This window comes from Nasonia vitripennis, chromosome 4 (assembly GCF_009193385.2).
Source record: "Nasonia vitripennis strain AsymCx chromosome 4, Nvit_psr_1.1, whole genome shotgun sequence".
In the NCBI taxonomy this organism is placed as follows: Eukaryota; Metazoa; Arthropoda; class Insecta; order Hymenoptera; family Pteromalidae; genus Nasonia; species Nasonia vitripennis.
The window spans coordinates 24,157,214-24,178,393 of record NC_045760.1 but is presented as its reverse complement, the minus strand read 5'-3'; the positions used below and the strand labels follow the sequence as shown (position 1 = coordinate 24,178,393).

At 37.0% G+C, this 21,180-nt stretch overlaps 2 protein-coding genes across 8 annotated transcripts in view; both read left to right on the top strand.

The window, feature by feature from the left end:
• Window positions 1-21,180, top strand: part of LOC103317603 (nuclear receptor subfamily 2 group E member 1) — a 628,264-nt gene that overhangs the window by 299,057 nt on the left and 308,027 nt on the right. The gene's annotated exons all lie outside the window — the stretch shown is intronic.
• LOC116417164 lies at window positions 14,353-20,204 on the top strand. 2 transcript variants are annotated; one of them, XM_031928797.2, is made up of 4 exons: window positions 14,353-14,680; window positions 14,805-15,067; window positions 15,791-16,018; window positions 19,925-20,204. In XM_031928797.2, exons 1-3 carry the CDS (start codon window positions 14,578-14,580, stop codon window positions 15,854-15,856), a joined length of 432 nt encoding a protein of 143 aa, XP_031784657.1. In that variant the 5' UTR covers window positions 14,353-14,577; the 3' UTR covers window positions 15,857-16,018; window positions 19,925-20,204. The 2 variants fall into 2 exon arrangements, with proteins under 2 accessions (XP_031784657.1, XP_031784656.1); XM_031928796.1 differs by having other exon boundaries at window positions 14,805-16,018; window positions 19,925-20,174.

The following is a 21,180-nucleotide window of genomic DNA, read 5'->3' as shown; positions in this document are numbered from 1 at the left end:
ATCCGGTAAGGCTTTCGTAATAACATTAGAAAACGAATCTCTGACTTCGTCATCGGTCAAGGATTTTACGTCCGGCAAACCATTATACATTCTAACTATGTCTTCGAATCGATTCCAGAAGGCAGAGGCCCCTTTTTTACTCGGATTATATTTAATGCTATACAATTGTTCTCGTAATTTCATAGTAGTTAAATTGGCTTCGCTTAATTTTAAAGTTTTAAGCTTTTCCAATATTTCTTTCGGTTCCTGAATATCACAAACTTTCAAATAATAATTCAATTCTAATCGTCCTATTAGTCTTTCGCGAACATCATATTTTTGCTGTTTTAAAACACTTTCGTCCGCATTCGAACCCCAGCTGTCCTTCTCGTCTATAACGTGCAACAAATTAAGAGAGCGTAATTCAGATTTAAAGAAGTCCAGAAAATATTCAAATCGAGTTTGAGTATTTAATTTGTAATCTCTATGAAACTTTATGTTTCTAGATTCTAACGAGGTTTTAGCATTATCGCGTTCTTTAAAGCGCTTATCTATTTATTTTGCAATCAATGAATTTACATTTAGAGTGTCGGAATTATTTTCTGAACTCGGTACTTCATTTGAATTACTTACAGCTTTTTAATTTTCGTTCTAATTAAACTTTCAATTCAACAATCCGTTCAAAATTAAAATTCTCTTTCACAAATTAATCTTTCCTTTCAAAATTTAACTTTCAAAAATGTCACAGCTTAGTCTCGCGCGTTTGTTTTCGTTCTGTCTCTCTCTCTCTCTCTCTCTCTCTCTCGCTCGCGCGCGCAGCCTACCGCTTTCGCTCTAGCCTGTCCCGGCCGGCGTTTGACTTTCCGAGAAGAGAGCATGCGTTTCTTCACTTTGTTTCTAACGCGTGATTTTTTGTTCTTTCTACGCCATTTTAACACATCAAATCTTTCGACTTTCAATCTTTTCTAGCTAGAATGATTTTACTTACACGTGATTTTATTCGTTTATAGAGTTTCGTGCGATTAGATTTAACGTTCCTTTTGAGTTTTTGTTGCAAAAATAGTATTCATAAAACGGTTCACTTCCGATTTTTATCTTTTCGATTATACTTCCGAAAAACTATTTGTGTTGTTTCTAGGAAAATCGTCGCGTGCAAACAAAATACTTTCGCGTAAGTTATTTCGCATTCGATTTTTCTTTCTTAAAATTGTTATACACGCACTCCCGAATTAACGCACTTCTTTCAAACGTTCACTCGCGTTTAATTCACTTACTAGACGATTTTCCACTTACTTTCTTTCTCAGCAGCTTTCGATGCTTCCTGTGCTCCTTCGCCTCCTGCAGTCACGTTCTCCGCCGTGGAAGCTGGCTGGGGCTCCATAACCTGATAAAATATTGGGAATGTGGAGGTAGATCCAGGAGAACTAAACAACACTATAGTCTTTATTCACTTCCTTTATTTAATATAAAGAGTTGAGTCACTTCCGGTCAAAACTATCTTTCGTCGTATAGGTATGCGTAGCACCGTTAACTCAGACGGACAGAGAAGAAGTGAGCGCGGCGCACTCTCGCACACGTAGCTCGCGCAGCAGAGGAGTTGGAGCTCACGGAGCTGAGCTCGACAGAGCACCGCCGCGTCGCGTATGGGGGCGCTACTTTCAACATTTTCATTACTTTTTAATCAAAATTATATCATGATATGTTGCTACGAGCCAAGCCCAGGTTCGGTAGTGGTAAACTACCTGTTGTGTACTGCTTTTTTACTTGTAACTAAATCTAGGTAGCTGCGTAACTTTGTTGGTATCGATAGACTTACAATTTACCGAGTTATATACCTTACGAAAATATTCTGCATGTAATCCTGCATACATAACTGTATGACATCATGCATGAGCTACTGCATGGACATCTGCAGAAGAAACTGTGAACTTTTATGGACGATTATCTGCATAAGATATTGCATCATATACTGTATATGAATATGCAGGTTGCTGTGCATGCTATTATGGTGGAATATCTGCACAGGATTCGCGAAATCCGTGCATGAGTTACTGCACTGTTCTGTGCTTACGTGTGTGCATAACATTTTGTATGAACTTGCTGCTTCTGTAAACATATTTGTACATGAGATTCTCGGTGTAATCATGCTTTATGGAATATTGTATACAAAAATGTAGTATACAATACTGATCATCATATTATGTACTTAAATTTGAATACAAGCACACAATACCTGCAATAAATTCTGTTAAAATTTTTGCATGATTTCTGTATGGGTTCTGCAGTGGATGTTGCAGTTTCTTTTGTTATATTTTTTGCAGGATTTCTTCATAAGGGGACAGGCCTGCGTCGACGCCGATGAAATGTCAAAGACAATCGTTACCGCCGTACAAAGACTGGAAAGAGCAAGCGACTACCTAGAAAAACAAATTAAGAACAAAGTATATATTTTTTTACTTAAACATGCATCCCGTTTAAGAAAACTAATTTCTGTAATATAGAATTTAACGGAGTGACAGATATAGAGAGAGGTTAAATTACTGCACGCGCAGCAATCACGAAAAAAAAGTTTTGAATACTTTAGAATAATGAGAAAAACAAGCTTATCCGACGTCGATGATGATGCTTTCGAAAATCCTGATTAATCCGTACACCAGCTCCATTGAACATTTCCGTAGCTTCCGCCGAAAACGGCTCGTGAAAATGTTCAAGTATAAACAAGACTGAAGTGACCTTCACGTTTCTACCGTTGATACATTCATGCATGCAACTTCAGTGTTGTTTGGTCTTTGAAAATTTTCAGGAGTCATCCTCTTTAAATGCTACGAAGATCTTTAACGAAGCTGGTGTACGGTTTAATCGGGATTTTTGAGAGCATAATCATCCACGTCAGATAAGTTTATTTCTAATAACCTTTAAGTATTTAAAATTTGTTCTCACAATTGCTGCAACAAGCAGTAACCTTTTAACCCGGCTGTATCTCTGTCACTCCGTTGAATTCTATATAAAAATTAATTTTCCTAAGCAGGATGCATGTTTAAGTTAAAAGAATATATATTCGGTTTTTAATTTGTTATTATAGGCAGTCGCTTGCTTTTCCAGTCTTGGTCCAGCAGTAACGATCGTTTTTGACATTCCATCGGCAACGACTTAGACCTGTCCCAGTATGAAAAAATCCTGCAGAAAAAATAACAAAAGACACTGCGATATATCCACTGTAGGAGCCATAAAGAAATCATGCAAAGGTTTAAGCAGAATTTATTGCAGGTATTGTATGCTTGCATTTAAATTTACTTACTTAGCCTTAACATGATGATCAGTATTGCATACTACATTTTCGTAAACAACATTCTATAAAGATATGTGCATGTTTACATCTAGAATCTTATCTACAAATCTGTACATAAAAAGAGCAAGAGTTTATGCATAATGTTATGCACACATATATACACAGAACAGTGCAGTAACTCATGCACAAATTTCGCGATATCTGTGCAGATATTCCACCATAATAGCATGTACAGCAACATGTCTATTCATATACAGTTCATGATGCAATATCTTATGCAGATAATCGTCCATAAAAGTTTAAAGTTTTTTATGCAGACGTTCATGCAGTAGCTCATGCATCATGTCATGCAGTTAGGTATACAGGATCACATGCAGATTATTTTCGTAAGAGATGTGTCAAATTTGCGTATAAAACCACTTATCAGCCATTATATCATGTTTGTTTTTCGTTTTAATAAAGTTTTTTTGCTATTTTGATTTGATAAATATACAATACATTGTTATCCACATCCGTCGGTACGATTCTTTCAAACTGATAAATACAAGTTCCTCAATATTAATTTTATCAAAATTTAATTTAAATTTAGCAAATTTTACTGCGTGAGTAATGTTTGTTATAATTCAAATTTCAGTAATTGTTTTGAAATCAATTTTATCAAGGGGCGCGGTAGCGCCTCGATGGCAAGTAAAAGTTTGTATACACTGTGCCATCGGGGAGCAACGCGACCCTATTATACTTCGAATTTGCTATTTAAATGCGTTTTATTATTGCCAATGATTTCTTGTCTGATATGTCTTAGATGTTTATGTTTAAGTAATGAATCTTAAAGATTTTTATGTAACACGCGAACAATTTTCGCGTTTTTCGTACCTATTAATAGGGACTAAAGTGGCTCTTTTTTGACCGGCGGGCAAAAAAGTTATTTTAGCGGGCAATAAAAATCTTTATGTAACACGCGAACGATTTTCGCGTTTTTTGTACCTATTAATAGGTATTTAAACAAAAAAGTTATTTTAGCGGGCAATAAAAACCTTTATTGCCCGCATATTCAAACAGCGGGCAATAATGGCCTTTATTGCCCGCTAAAAAGTCTTTATTGCCCGCAAAATTTTTTTTTGTAATTTAAAAAAAAAGTTGATTTTGATAAATTTGCATTATTTATTTATTTTATATAATGTTTGAACAAGACAGGAGCACGGTTGGTCAAAAAATAGTCACATCAGTCCCTCTTAACGCGTACGAAAAAACGCGAAAATACGTCCGCGCGTTACATAAAATATGGTGTGCACCAAGGGCTGAGTGGGCTTTTTGGCCTCGTGAATTTGCAGTACTCGTCTGCGGCTCGTAAACGCCCTCGCCTTCGGCTCCGGCTAACTCGCCTTGACTCGTACTGCCAAATCCACACTCGGCCTAAAAAAGCCCACTTTACGCCCTTGGTACACAATATACTATAATGAGAACTTTCTAATGATCATAATATTTCGCTTCAAAAATTTCTCTTTTAGCGAAATAATTATGATCAAAAATCAATTTGCGATAATTTCTTAAAATTTCGGTCATGTGCGATTCTCATCTTTTTAGGTACAACAATACAAGACATGTCATGATAATAGGTTACAATTAGGTTACCTTCAGCAATTAGTGCAATATACTATATCACACCGCGAATGTCTCCAGAACATATTAATTATGTGCAACTCTAATAGTAAAAGAGTGAGAGAGGTGACATCCAGCCTTGTGTAAACATAAACATAGCCTAAAACAGTGGTGTTTTGGAGCTGCGTGGTGCTCACAAACTCTCGCGAATTTGTCTATTGTGCGTGATTGTGCATGATCGTGCGGTTATCAAAGAACCTTCGCGCTACCGCTAGTGTACCTCTCGACAAAATTAATGTGTCTAATACTTAGGCGCCGAACACCTGCCAATACTCGACGCAAGCACTGGCGTGGATCATCACAAACACAACGTCTGAATACAGAGAGTAAACAACAGCGTGCTCTACAACAGCAAACATCTTGTAACCCTTGGCTCACTCAGTTGACCTACTTTTTCTATACATACCGCGCGCACCATAAAAACATGATTGAACCTTGGCACGAGGGCTAATACTTACATGACAGTTCGCTGCGCGAGACATGCACACGCGTCCGCTGATTGACAGTTCTTTACGTGCGCACCGTCAATAATATTTTGCCTTCCAGTTTTACCTCTCTCGCGCGTGAAATTGAAATGAATTCTGCACCTGAATCGCGCGCGGTGCATTCTTCGGGGGCTTGCGTAATAGTTGTGGATTTTTCGTTTGTTTGTTTTCACATACACTAGATATTACGGAGCTATTCTGTCGGAGTTTTCGTATTTTTATTTTGTGGTTGTGTATTTTTCCATCACGCAAACGCCTATAATCAGTCAAACAAGTATATACGGGAGAGACAAATAAGACTGATAATTACCAATAATAAAATATCGATCTTATCCCGAGGTGTTATTTCTCATCCTCTCCAGCGGCAAATTGACACCGAAATTCCGCAAGAAGAAGCCAGAATTTCCGTAAGTCGTAATTAATCGACAATAAATAAAAATCCACCAGAAACCGCGACGCAATGACGCAGCGATAATTTAGTAACAGCTACTCTGCTGCGCAGTATTTGCGTTTTGGCTGCGGGAGCTACTATACATGGCCGCGGAATCTAGCCCATACGTCACGCAACTATATCATAACGCGTGGCTATGGTCAGGAAACGATTATTGGCATGCGATAGTTCGCGTACGATCAAGCTCGGCTAATGAGAGAGCGCTTTCCGGTCACAGCCGCGCGGCGGTGCGTCGCTCGCATTTCCCTCGCTTTTCTATCGAATTCTCGAGCTCTTTGCGACGCGCCAAGAGGTCCACGTGTCTAGAGCTGGTGTCTCTCCCTGTTTGTCCCTTGCCCTTTCGGATGCGTGCCGTAGTGATTCACTCCTTAGTGCGATATGCAGCGGCCGAAATTTCTGGGCTTGTGGGTCAAGATCTCTCTCCCTTGATATGCAATCTACTGTTTCCGAAGTAGAGAATGTCTGAAAAGGAATCGTTGTCTCTCTATCCGATATAACGTGATCGAACGGGATACTGTATCTAAAAGTTTTAGTAATTTCTTTCTCGCTTAATTCCGCGTTGTACTTCACCTCACCCCCCCCCCCCCCCCCACCCCCATATACTCTTCTTTTTGCTCGCACAGCAACAGCTCGAAGAACAAATGACCCTTTCGATCTCTCGCTCAGCTTTTCGGCTCTCGCGAATGACAAATACCGCGCGATTAAACGCTGCAAATTTTACTCGGGACTGTTGGAGTGTGTGGATAAATAATAACACTGTGAGTTTAATTAATAATCTAATATATTGATAATAGTAGTGGCAATATAGCCCAGTCGGCAGTGCGTCCGCTTACATCGGAGTCTTGTAGTCGAGAGAGAGGGAGTATGTAGTACAGCGCGGTATAGTCTGACTCTACGAACGAGAGTGTACAGTGTAGTATAGGCGCTTAGAGTATAGTCGCGAGGCATGCGCGACACGCTTGCTCTCGCGTGAGCTTGTCTGACTGCACGAAATCGTCGCAAACCAATAGATGGCGCGACGAGTACCGTTTTAAGTATTACGACTGTATACATTCACATATTACAACAGGGACGAAGAAGGAAATCTGCGCCAAACATATACACACTTTCTTACAGACCGCTGTTTGCCGCGAGGCTCAAGAAGGAAAATAAGTATCGCGAGAGTCTGTTATTACGGATTATTTCCGCCTCGTGTCGCAGCCCCTAATGGTTCGGAAAAAGTGCCGGTAAAAAAGTGATATAGTGGCATAAACGGCGCCGAGGACAGCGCTTATTGTTTTATCCACGTGGCCTCTCACGGCTTCATAACTCGTGCTGTTATGAACAATGACTAGACGCATGATAATTACGGTGATTGTTGAATTTGACAATAAGTACCTGCTTCCGCCAATGTTCTGCTCAAGGTAAACGATCCAGTTTGCTGCTGGAAGCTCGCCATTTTTACAGGATTTTTTTAACTTCGATTTGGACTTGTATGGTGGCCAGAAGCAGTGAGTGGCATTTTTCATTAACCATGATGCGTAAACTATGCCCACTTCTTCTTCTTTAGAAAACTGGACGATGTGCCATTCATCCTCCATTTTCTCTGCGAATGATCAAAACTAATCCGTCTTTTGCGCACTCGAAAGCTTCCAATGGAGAATTAAGCACGACGGTCGACGGAACACAAAGATGATTTGCGTTGTATGGAAAGCTTAGCGCATGTATAACTGATTATACTGCACCAGTTCAGACTGGCCACCGGCGCAGCAGCGCTTCGATCCTATACACTGAGAAAAAAAAGTTGTGGGTACTGAAAATTTCAGCAGAATCTACTGAACTACTCGAGTAGAGAAAAATATACGCGATAGGCGCGCATCAGATGCGCAGAAGGTTTAAAATTCATCCGTCCCCACCGGGCCACCTCTTTCCTCCCCCCGCTCTATCAGGTTTGAACGTGCGGAGTGTAGCATCGGACTGTGTTGCAAAATTGCCGATAACGCATGGCGCCTTGACTTGCGAATCCGTTGCGATCATCAATCAAATAGGTATACTGAAGTCTATACAGAGAATAAGGAAGAAGCGCTTTTCGTTTCTCTCTCTCTCTCTCTCTCTCTCTCTCTCTCTCTCTCTCTCTCTCTCAGCAGCAGCAGCAGCAGAGCAAAGAAAAATATACGAAGTGTTCATAGATCGCTGGCTTTTTTATATGCAACACCGATAAGATACCTTCGCATGCACGTACTGCACATCACATCACATTATACCTATAGAGACTTCACGAGAACTACCGTTTTAGTTTTTCTGGCTTACTGCACTAAAATACCGCTGCTGCTTTCCGGTTCTTATAAGCTGGACAGTCACGAACGAGAGGTAATAAGGTATGCTTACTTTTCTATTTGTCTATAAGAGTACAAAATTATTTATAGGTACTTAATGATTAACGTGTGTAAAGGTGACGATCGCCTATTCGTCGATACGTGAGTAAAGGTGAGATGGTGATTTCGTTTGTTATTGTTTACACCTCTTTTCCTTCGCCTATATCTACAAAGCACCACGCGTATATAGACGTATACCCGGTATGGGCTCTGATAGCTTAAAAAAGCACAGACCACAGCACATAAGTTTAGCATTGGTTAGTTATTCGATATACTTATAAAGAACAAGATCTTGTGTGTTATGTTTTGAACTATATAGGTATACTAAGCAATGCTAAATTGTGTGTTGTGCTCTCTGCTTTTTTTAGCTGTCATGGCCCTTTACAATCTAACTCTTTGCTTTGTTTGATTCGACTACTTATATTGTTTACCATTATTTGTCATACGATTTTTTTTACAGCAAGCACAGTGACACTTTTGAGACGGGGAGTATCATCGGGTCATTCCTATTCTGAAAAAAAACGGAGTTGCGGACATAATCTAGTATTTGCAAGGAGGGTTCCGTAATGCTGCCACTGCTGCCAGTAACGGATTTTTCGGCAGCAACGCAGTATACATATATTGAACGAAGTTTAGAAGTTTCGTTCTCAAGCTTGACTTTCGCATGCAAGTGAACGAAGGTATACTTATGATAATTTTTTCATTTGTCGCGGATGATTCACATGATCTGAGAAAATCGCGTATATTCCAAATAACGAAAAAGTTTCTCACACCAGTCGGAGAGACTCATCGTATAATAGGACAGTAGGGGGGAAATGATGACAATCTCTTTCGTTAAAAAATATTCATATCAAACTTAGCTACGTGTAAATATCTTGTACAACCCTAATATTTATTTATACACTGCAAACTGTGTGGTTGAATACAGAATATTGTTTTCTGACAATTTGTTTGACAGGTAGGCCTTCTGTGATGTGACACTACACTAAACCACACAAACTTAATTCCAAACACACTGAGGGCTTATGGATAGATTTTAAAATTCCAAATATAACTAAAACTATAAACATCAGGTTAGTTTTGACTGAACTGTCACTGTTTATCTCTCGACCAAAAGGCCAATGTGAATTTTAATATTTGCCGCATCGAATATCTTATAAACATTGTCACAGAGCATCTACTAATTATAGTAAATTATATAACTATGTAACAGCTGATTATTAAAGTATTGCTATTTTTTTATTTCAAATATAGTGATTTACAATTTTGTCTCAAATTGGATCGAAAAGCAGAAATACCATCAGGTACAGAAGAGCGACTTTAACAGCACTGATTTCATCATGGCCATAGCATAAGAGATAGTGTACCCCATACACACAGTAAGTTGCGAATGTATGTATCAGTTGTAGGACAAAAAAAAATTCGCCAACTGACGAATTGAAACACCACAGATTTATTCATCCAAACTTCTTTTTTCAGGCATCTGGAAGCCTGCATTGCTTTTGAAATGCTATTTATGCAAACATTTTTTTTATGCACAGCTTCTGTGAACTGAAAAGTCACATAATTACATAGCCTCCATTCTAGTTACCTGGAGGACTCAGGTACTAAGTTTCAAGTCTGTGCGATGAATTGATTCTGAATTATTATACTTTGAAACGCCAAAATTTATATATTAGCTGATTTATGCAAACTAATCCATTGTACAGACTTGGAACTTGATACTGCAGCCCTCCAGGTGGATTGGATGAAGTTCGCATTCCGAATTATTATACTTTGAAACATAAAAATTTGTATATTACCAAAATATATATAAATATATAGCATTGTATGTTACAGGTAGTTTCAAATGAATAATTGACAATGAGTTCAGATAGAACAATTCGACGCAAAGTAAGTGAAGAAAAAAAGTTACTTCATCAAGAATATGAGAAATGTTTGAATAAATTTCGAAACAGTAGTAGAAATGTGAATCCTGAAGATGATACTACTGAATCTGAGAAAAGTGAATCAATGAATCCTAATAAAATGTTGAAGCTAGTAATGCTATAAATGTTATTTGTTTAGAAAAACACATTATGCCCAGATGAAAGTATACGACATGATCGGCTAATTGCAAAACAATTCGAAGTTGGTCAAAGTGAGGGAATATAAGAGCAAGAAATATTATAACAAGAAGAGATATTTGAAGTAAACGCAAATAATATTCAGGAAAACGTAGCGAATTATACCCTTCGTTTAAACGAAGTAAATGAAAATTGTACAGCAAAGAATTTTGATTTAAGAGATTATCTAAAAAATTTAAATGATGAATCAGATATTGAATCTAATAGTGATTCAGATGAGGATTTTCTGGATTAAGTTGAAAATGATAAAAATTTTGAATTGATTACTGCAATTCGAAAAATTTGTATAAAATACATTCACATTATTACACACCAATTTATAGATGAACTGTTAATTATATTAAGAAAAGGAACCGGTGCACCATTTTCAAAAACTGCTCAAACTCCTAGAGAAATTGCAACTTTTCAAATGGGACCTGGAGAATATTGCCATTATAGACTTGAACCTATACTAAGAACGTTCATTAATATGTATGTTCTCAAGGGAGTTGATGTCAATTGTATAAAACTTCTTGTCGGTATAGACGGAGATTCACTTACTACTTCTTCCGAAAAAGGATTGTGGATCATTGCTTGTTCAGAAACGGTGTTGAAACTAGTGGAACTGCTTGCACTTTATCATGGTAAAGATAAACCACCTGACGTTAACGAATTTTTAAAACATTTTTAAGAATAAATGACATTGTTTGTGAGTAATGGTATCGACCATCAAGATATACATTATGACGTAATTTTCGAAGGATTAATTTGTGACGAACCAGCGAAAGCATTTTGTATATGCGTCAAGTATCATGCTGGTTATTACAGCTGTACCAAGTGTACTATTCGTGGCAAATATAATAAAGGAGTTCATTTTCCTGGAGGTATTTGCACTTTAAGAACGGACGAAAAACTTAAAAATCTAGAATATAATGATCCTTTTGGCGATGATTATCAGAAACACAGACAATCAATTTTAAAGGACATGCCCAACTTTGGTTTAGTGACAAATGTTCTGTTAGACTATATGCATTTAATTTGCCTGGGTGTAATGTTGAAACTCATTGAAATCTGGATCAAATCAATATTCTCCGAATCAGACATTCAAAAAATTTCAAAGAAACTAATTGAATTGAGAGAATTTGTTCCATCCGATTTTTGTCGAAATCCGAGGCAGTTCAGAACAATTTAACGTTTATCGAAAGCTACAGAACTGAGACAATTTTTATTGTACACAGGTGTGGTTGATTTATTAAATATTTTACCGAAACATTTATATATTCACTTCTTACATTTAAATATTGCTATAAGCATACTGATAAACCCAATTTTATATAAAAGTGATGTTTACTTAAGATACGACAATGAATTGTTAACTGATTTTGTTACTGATTCTAGAAAGTATTATGGAGAAAACAATGTAACTTTCAATGTTCACAATCTACTAAACGTAGTTGAAGATGTAAAGCGATTTGGACCTTTAGACGATTTCAGCAATTTTCGCTTTGAAAATCTTATAAGAAAAGTAAAATCACTTGTGAGGACAGGCAATCATCCTATGCAACGAATAGGAAGACGATTAGTAGAGATGAAATGTACGGAAGTGCATAATGAACATAGTGATGTTAATTTTGACTTGTCTATTTATCGTCTGATGCAAGGAATTTACGTTCCAAAAAATAATCGATAAGTGTAGATTGTCGCAATACTAATTGCGTTTTACTAAAGGACAGTACGTACGTTCTTTGACAATACTTTATGAAAAACGAGAACAACCAACTCCAAGTTATTGGAAATAATTTACAAGTTGTAGAACACTTTTACAAAGATAATTTTAAAGACATATCAGATCTATTACATATTAAATAGTTAAAGAAAGTGCACATGCGCAGTGTATACCTTATCTAGCAGAATCTATTGTAGTAAAAGTGTGTAAATTTCCTTTGAAAGATAGAAATCGTTTTGTAGTCATACCACTTATTCATACGTATCAAAACAAAAAAAAAAACTACGAAAGTTACTACTGTCGGAATGTTTAACCAATTTCGTATATAGTCGTTGATGAATTATTAACATCCTATAAAAGGTGAATACCCTTTATATGTACATTGTACAATGATTGAAATTTGATTTATATGAAGCTTAAATTACTTACCTTAAAACAGCCATTTTGTCCAGGTAGCATATCATTAATCATGTATTGTTATATTATTTAAAAGCGATAGTTAACTACACAAAAATAATGTTACAATTAAATGTGTTTAAAAATGTTAAACTACGTTAATTGTGAAATTTAATTCAAAGCTTCACTTCACTCAAAAATGATTTAATATATAAGTATAAAGTAAAGCTTAGCATTAAATTGTTAATATTACAATTGCGATATTTAATCGTCAATTTTCAATGTTTCTATACGGATAAACAAAGAAAATTGACTTGTAACAGTTTTGCATCAGTTTCTGAATATTGGTAGATACAACGAGCCATCTAGTGGATTATGTTGTACTACATCATACATGTGCAGGCGCGAGGAAAACATTAATACAAATATGACAATTGTACGACATCTGTAGTCTTTAACTTTAGTTTTCACTTAAAATTTTTCATTTAAATGTTTATGACGAATAGCTAACAAGCTCAGTAATATAATGTATTGCGATAGAACGATTAAAGTAATTACTTATTAATACAGTTATACAGTATTAATACAGTTGTACTATAGAAATTTGCATGTATCTAGTGACACAATAAAGTAACTATATTTGTAGAACATTTAAAAAATAAATATTTATCTTTATTACAGAATAGTGAAATATAAGTAGCATGATCGATTGAATTGTTTTTTTAAATTTTAAATTTAGCAATGTTGCAACAACGTTACTTCATTATCGTATAATTGTTGGCGAGTCTTCGCGCCGCTTGCCGTCTATAGTAGACTACAGGGCTAATCTAGCACCACCATGCGGGCAGCACTAGGTATTCACGCGTGCTCTGCAAAGTATTCTCTCTCCTGCCGACTGCTCTCGAAGCAACAGCTCCGTCGCCCGAGTTATATATAAGAAGAAAATAAAGAGAGTTATAACAGAATATTAGAGCCTAGTTTAATTACGAGTTCTCCTCACCAACCACCCAACTAGGATTATTCTAACAGGTTGTGGGCCAGCTCGCTGGAATAGAGGAAGAACCGAGAAGAAGACGACTCAGAAGTTTTTATTTTTATCTTTGTTCAGAGGAAAACAAATCAGACGTATCAGAGGTCTAGAGGGCAAATTTCAGAAGAAAACGTAAGTACAAGCTTTTGTAAGGTGTAGTCAGAGTAGTAATCAGATATAGCAAAAGAAAGTTTAATTTTCAATCGGTTTCGGGAGTGTGTTGTGTTACCGCATCGACAAGAAAAATGAGAGTTGCGTAAAGAATAGTAGGAAAAGACAGTGCGGTGTCTTAATAATTACAGAATAGATCAGAAGGTTATAGAAAATCAAAAGTCTTAACACGAGACAAAAGCGCGCGACAACGAAACGCACGAGAGCTCGCCGGCAAAAGCCTGCACGAGCCGATTCCGGGAATCGGGGGGAGGTGAGCCGCGACTAGCGACGCTGTCAGAGCCGAGCGCGCGGTTTGTTGTGCTCTCTCTCTCTCTCTCTCTCTCTCGGAATCAAAACAAATTTTACACGCACGGATTTTTCTCGTAAATTTTTTCTCCTTTTTGAGTTTCAAAATATATGGTCTAATCAGAATCAGACGTAACGGATTAGATTGGCTATCGGTGTATATATGTAATAAATAAAATCAGAGAAAAATAATTCCAGTTATATCGTTCTCACTCCTATTCAGAATGTCAGAGTTATTCGAGTAAATCAAAAAGCTTCAATTTTTTTGTTGGTTTTTTAGTGTTCAGATGCACTCGAATAAATTTTAAAAACACGCCTTGATAGAAATTTCAATGAAACGGCGGTGCAGTGAATTTGAATTTCTATAAAATTTAAAATTATCTAAAGATAATTACACTTTCATTCGTGATTTCTTGGACGACATACGCGTGTGCGATCGCCCCCTCGCAAATTATTAAGTGAATTGCGTTCGTTTACTTAGACTGGGAGGGAGCACGTGTGTGGCGTCCGGGAGGCACGGTGCTAGTGCTTGATTTTCAAGCTTGGTTTGACTTGCAGTGCGGTCTAACTTGGCAGAAATCAAAGAAAACTGTCAGAGTAAGCATTCTAACTTTATTTCAGAGGAAAAGAACATCAGAAGCGTTATGTCTGATTGGAGTCTTTCAGACCCATTACCATCAAATGAGAAAGAGGCGGCCAACGAAGGCAACGAAAATCAAGTGGACGATCATTTGAATATCCACCAAGGTACAAAGTGTTTTTAAATCAGAATATAAACAATTAATTCAGAATCAGAAGTTAGGCCTAAAATTCAGAGTTCAAATAATAAATAAAAATTGAATGCTAATCAGAGAAATTGTTTATAATACAGATTCAGATATAGAAGGGTATACACCCCCGGGTACACCCCCAAAAAGAGATATGGAGGGAAAGTCTCAACCTACTGACTCACAAATGGAGTGGAGAATGGATAATCTGGAGAATGCTCTCGAGAGACACTCCGATATACTCGACAATCATGCTGAAATAATCAGAGATCAAACAGTAGCCATACTCGATATGAAGGAAAATATTGACAACCTAAACACTGTCATACAGAAACTCACAGAACAAATAGGAAAATTAACTTCAGAGGTAATTATCCACCCTGCCAGTTCCACACTCAGAGACATAAGTGAGACAGAGTTTAGTAACAATATCAATTCAACAAACTTATCAGACGGAACAAGCGCATTAGGCGACCTCAGCAGAGCTTGTAATGAACTCAGACGATCTATTGCCCTAAACGCAACTAATTCAAAAATAAACATAAAGAGAAATTATAAATTAACAAAAAAAGTACCACTTAACATTTGGTTAGACAATATAAATGCTGAATTAAAAGCTAATAATCTTGCAGACATACTTGACGATTCTCAACAATCAGACGTTTCAGAGACAGTAATAGAAAGACAAAACAGAAAAGACCAAGTCAGAGACATTCTAATAAGTCGCGTAGATGATTATTACCATAATAAGATTTTACAAATAAAAGACCCATTAGAAATAGTCATTAAAATCAAAGAGTTCAGACGAGCAGAGGCCAATGTTACCGATTCTTCAGTCAGAGAAAAATTATATAGTCTCAAAATGAACAATAGAGAATCAGTAAACGAATTTTGCGATCGTTTTGACTCTATTATCAGAGATTTTGAAAATTGTATTACCAAAACACCTCTGACGGAGGAAGAGATAAGATCGGCCTTCTTTCAAGCTGTTAGTACAAAATTTAAAGAAATCAGATCGGCCAATATTATCAGACTTCAAGCAACCAAATCAGAGATGAGCCTTGATGACATAAAAACTTTGATACTACAGCTGGAATCAGACAGACGCAAATCAGACGGTCAGCCTTCAGACGACAGGCAAAAAAATTGCAGCTAAACAGGCGATAATCACAGACAAGTGTTATCGCTGCAATAAGGTGGGACACAGAGCAGCCTTTTGTCCTCTTAAAGAGTACAATCTATGGTACTGCTTTTATTGCCAGGCTGTAGCTCCACACAAAGGGGATGATTGTCCAAATAAGGACAATCCCAAAGATGGGTATGTAAAATCTTATACATATAACCACACAAACACACAACACAAACACAACAGTAATAACTTCAGAGGTAGAGGTAACAGAGGAAGGGGTGGTTATAATAATGTCAGAGGTAGAGGAAATAATGTAAGAAGGGGATCTTTCAAACGCAAGGTCGATATACAAACACCAGGCCGAAATCAGAAGAAGGGATACAAGGTCAAAGTGATGCTAACAGGTAACAACACACATATAATTAATAAAACACCTACAAAACTAGTACTTATTGCGGACTCTGGCGCAACAGAGCATATAGTAAATAAGAGCATAATTTTAAGTAACTTCAGAAAAAGTTCAGGCGAATATATCAGAAGTGCAAATAAAAATAAATCTGCAAACATCTCTATGTAAATAAAAATGTAATTTCTGCCAAAAATATTTCAGACAATCTGATCTCTCTCAGACGTTTTGCAGACGTAGGTTTGAGTATTTATTTGGATAATAAAATACTTAAAATCTACGATAAAAATTCAGACGAAGAGTATTTAGCTGGGACGTATGAAAAGCCAAACTGGATAATTTCTTTAAACGTAGCAAAAGATGAACAATCAGATGAGCAACAAGAAGTCTACGATAAGTATTCATGCACGGCTAACATAGTCTCGGTAGACGAGTTCTTGCAGCAATCTCAGTCAAATATCAAGGATCTTGAGGATCAAAACGAATCAGATGAAACTAACGCATCAGAGGGAACTCAGATGAATCCGACTGAGATTGGGAGGGAGAAGCAGCAAGAACGAACTGTACAAGAATCAAATTCATCTAGTCAGAGAGAAGTTTGTGATACAAACTTAGATGAACAAATTCTGAACAGGAAAATCCTAAACATAGACGACTCGTCAGAAGAAATGCTGAAATATCTACAAAACAATGTGGACAACAAATCAGATAGACAAGAAAAGAAACTAAACGAAGGAATGCTCTGGCATATCAAATTAGGTCACGCTTCTCTGCAATATTTACTATTGCTACAAAAGTCAGAAGATAAACTCAGAAAGGTAAAATTCGACAAGTCCATTACAGACTGCGAAGTTTGCGTCCTAGCAAAAATGGAAAACCTGTCGTTCTCAGAAGTCAGAGTCAGAGCAACAAGGCCATTAGAAAGGATACACACAGACACAATGGGACCAATTAAACCAGTCTCGTATCCTGGGGAAAATAAATTCATAATAGGATTTATAGATGATTACACCAGATTTGCCAAAGCATACTCTACTAAACACAAATGTGAAGCTGGAGATTGCTTAGAAAAATTCTTGGTAACTACAAGAAATTTACTGGGCAAAGAAGAAAAAGTGTGTTTCATCCGAACGGACAATGGCACTGAATTTACTGGAGGTAAATTTTCAGAAGTTATGGAAAAGGAGAAAATTGAAGGAGAGTTCGCACCTCCTTACACTCCACAACATAATGGAACCGCTGAAAGGTTTAACAAAACCATACAGTGGAAAATCAGAGCGCTCATGATAGACTCTGGTCTACCGAAGAGCATGTGGATACTAGCTTTGGAAGTGGCGGTCCATATCTATAATAGAACTCCACACAAAGGAATCGATTCAGAGATACCAATCAAGAAAATGGTTCCAAATGGAAACATGCATCTAGACAAAATCAGACGTTTCGGATGTTTGGCCTATGTCAAAATACCGAATGCGACGAACAAGTTTTCAGACAGAGCAATCCGTACAATCATGGTTGGATATTCTCAAACTGGTTATGTTTTGTGGTACTCTGAATCTCAGAGATTCATTACATCCAGACACGTGAGATTTAATGAAAAACTGGTGTATAGGGATGTGTATAAAACTGACCTAAGAGAAAAATCAGAAACACTAGAAATATCAACAGATGTTGTCAAAACACAACCAGATATACCAAAAGATTCAAAATCAGAGAAAGAGAAAAATCAGAAGAGAAAAGCAGATGACAAAAATTCAGAAGATTCAAAGGCTAAGAAACCTGAACCAGAAAAGCGACCTTGTCTAGAAAGAAAAGCCAAGACAAACAGACGAACTTGGACACATCTCAGAGAAGCAGTAGTCGAAGTAGAAAATACCAATCACGATCTGCCACAAGTATCTACTCCAACTGGAGAAACCAGAGATACACACTCAGAAGAAGATGAACTTGGACATATTTTTATAGCACGAACGAACAGAGATCCTGTCAGTTATAAAGAAACTATTGAATCAGACGACAAACATAAATGGTCAGAAGCAATAAAACAAGAGTTAAAGTCTATGGAAGACAACAATGTGTGCACAATAGTAGACAGACCCTCTCTAGACAAAGATGGCAAAAAGGCACACATCATTGATTCCAAATGGGTATTCAAAAGGAAAATCTCAGAAGACGGTCAGACGACTTACAAAGGAAGATTAGTTATCAGAGGATTCAAGGATAGAAAAGAATATGAACTCAGAGAAACTTATGCACCAGTCTCAAGATTGCCAATCGTTAGAGCGACTTTTGCAATCATTAATAAGTTAAATTTAACTGCTTATCAGATGGACGTCAAGACAGCATTTCTGAATGGAACGCTTGAAGATGACATATTCATGGAAATACCAGATCGTATAAAAATAGACCCATCCATTAAGAAAAATAAAGTATGTAAACTCCAAAAATCCTTGTATGGCCTCAGAATAAGTCCCAAGCGATGGAACAAACGCTTCTCAGAAGTTGCTTTGGAACTTGGACTAGAAAAGGACATAATTGAACCATGTCTGTTCACGTGGAGATTACAAAATCAGATGGTAGTATTACTGCTATATGTAGACGACATCATTCTAGCAGGCAACAATCAGACGAAACTAAAACAGATAAAAGAAAAATTATGTTCTACCTTTCAGATGAAAGACTTAGGAGAACCTAAATTATCTTTAGGCATGAAAATAACCAGAGACAGAGATCAGAAAATATTAAAACTGTCACAATCAGAGTACATAGAGAAATGTCTTGAACGTTTCAATATGAAAGATAGTAAGCCACAGAAAACACCTATGGTTACAAGACAGGTTCGAAAAAGAGAACTCATAAATTCAGAAGAAGCTCAGATAGCAACTCATGCACCGTATAGGGAAGCTATAGGAAGCTTACTATATCTGGCAGGTGCCACCAGACCTGATATTGCATTTGCAGTAAACTTTCTATCAAGAAAACAGCTGTCACCCACTGAAAGTGACTGGAAGGAAGTAAAAAGGATTTTCAGATACCTCAGAGGAACCTCAGAAATAGGTTTGATTTTTAGAGCAGAAAATGAGTATATGGAAGCAATGACAGACGCTAGCTTTAGAGATTGTGAAGATTCATCTTCAACTGGAGGATATATAATAAAATTGTATGGCGACTCAATTATGTGGAGAAGCTATAAACAAGTTTACGTATCACTCTCTACCTGCCAAGCTGAGTACTTGGCAATGAGCAATGATTGCCAAGAAATTGTATCGTTGGATAAAGCTATCAGAGATATAACAGGGAAAACTATGTATCCTGTTACCCTGTGGTGCGATAACAAATCTGCAGGGGACTGCACTCAGATGGAAGGAAATCACAAGTTGAAAAACTTTGATGATGATCTGGAAACAATTCAGAGAAAACTACAAATCAGAGAAAAGACAGGGAGTAAAAGTCACATGGCAGAAACACACGGAGACTACATAAAACAGTGTGTCCTAAAGGGACAAATCAGAGTTAAATGGATATCTACTACCGACAATGTGGCAGACATTATGACTAAACCTCTGCCTAATGATACTCATAAATACCTCAGAGATAAAATATTGAACATAGAAATTCACACTTAATTATAATTTTCAGAGTTTTATTTTTATATATATATCAGACGAATATTTTTGTACATATTTCAGATACAGGAAACCAAGGAGAAACTAATTCAGAGTAAAGTTCAGAGAATAAAAAACGCAGACGTACAGGAGGACAAGCGCCCCGAAGGGAGGGAGTGTTGGCGAGTCTTCGCGCCGCTTGCCGTCTATAGTAGACTACAGGGCTAATCTAGCGCCACCATGCGGGCAGCGCTAGGTATTCACGCGTGCTCTGCAAAGTACTCTCTCTCCTGCCGACCGCTCTCGAAGCAACAGCTCCGTCGCCCGAGTTATATATAAGAGGAAAATAAAGAGAGCTATAACAGAATATTAGAGCCTAGTTTAATTACGAGTTCTCCTCACCAACCATCCAACTAGGATTATTCTAACAATAATCAACGTTTATACAACTTGGATGTTGGTCTATTCGTGTGACCTTTTAAAATAATATACGCATTAGCAACGTTAAAACAACGTTCGAAAAACGTTGATGGAAGTTGCGTGAACTATTTAGGTAAAAATTTAACAACGTTGAAACAGCGTTAGACATACGTATTTGCAACGTTTAAACAACGTTGGTAAAGGATCCGCAAAACTTTTAGGTAAAAATTTCTTGCCAAAACAACGTTGTACCAACGTTACTCCAACGTTGGTACAACTTGAAAATTTAACGTTCGCGCGTATATTTTTCAACGTTGTTTGTTATCAGGGCAGTTAGTTTCAAAAATATTAAGCTTCAAAATATTTTTTTCTCATCCTGTATACTATGAGTCGTTTTTCTACGTGACACGATAATTAGAGTAAAAAGGCAAAAATCAATTTAAAATGTGGGATTCAATTAGTATTATATAGCACCTTGATCCCTTTCTTTGGTTTGTTTATGATACCAGTTAGTTTCAAAGATATTAAGCTTCTAAATTTTGTTTTCTTTCCCTTTATACTCTATATAAATGAAAACTTCATTGCTTAGATATCAGCTTCTATTTAATGGATTTTAATCTATACCTAGGCTCATTTTTTCTGTTTTTGTTTTACTAATTTGTTAAAATAGTGCATTACGATACTAGCAAGTCTCGCCAATTCGTCACTAAAGTACTCCTTATTTGCACTGTGAGGTTAGCGCACGAGCGTAGCAAGTGTGGTAAACACGGTGCAAAAAAGGACTACTTTAGCCATAGATAGGCGTGACTTAACAGCGGATTTTAGCCACACTGTGCTATAAACAAGATTTTTAATTATGCATTTGCTTTTTTTATGGCGATTTTTCGATCACTAGTTATTTTAGATACGTTCTACGAACT

Bases quoted from the DNA above. Each gene is read 5' to 3' on its own strand.
- LOC116417164 (XM_031928796.1), top strand. From the start codon at position 14,578: ATGTCTGATTGGAGTCTTTCAGACCCATTACCATCAAATGAGAAAGAG. The intron at 14,681-14,804 runs GTACAAAGTGTT...TTTATAATACAG, and splicing joins TCATTTGAATATCCACCAAG to ATTCAGATATAGAAGGGTAT.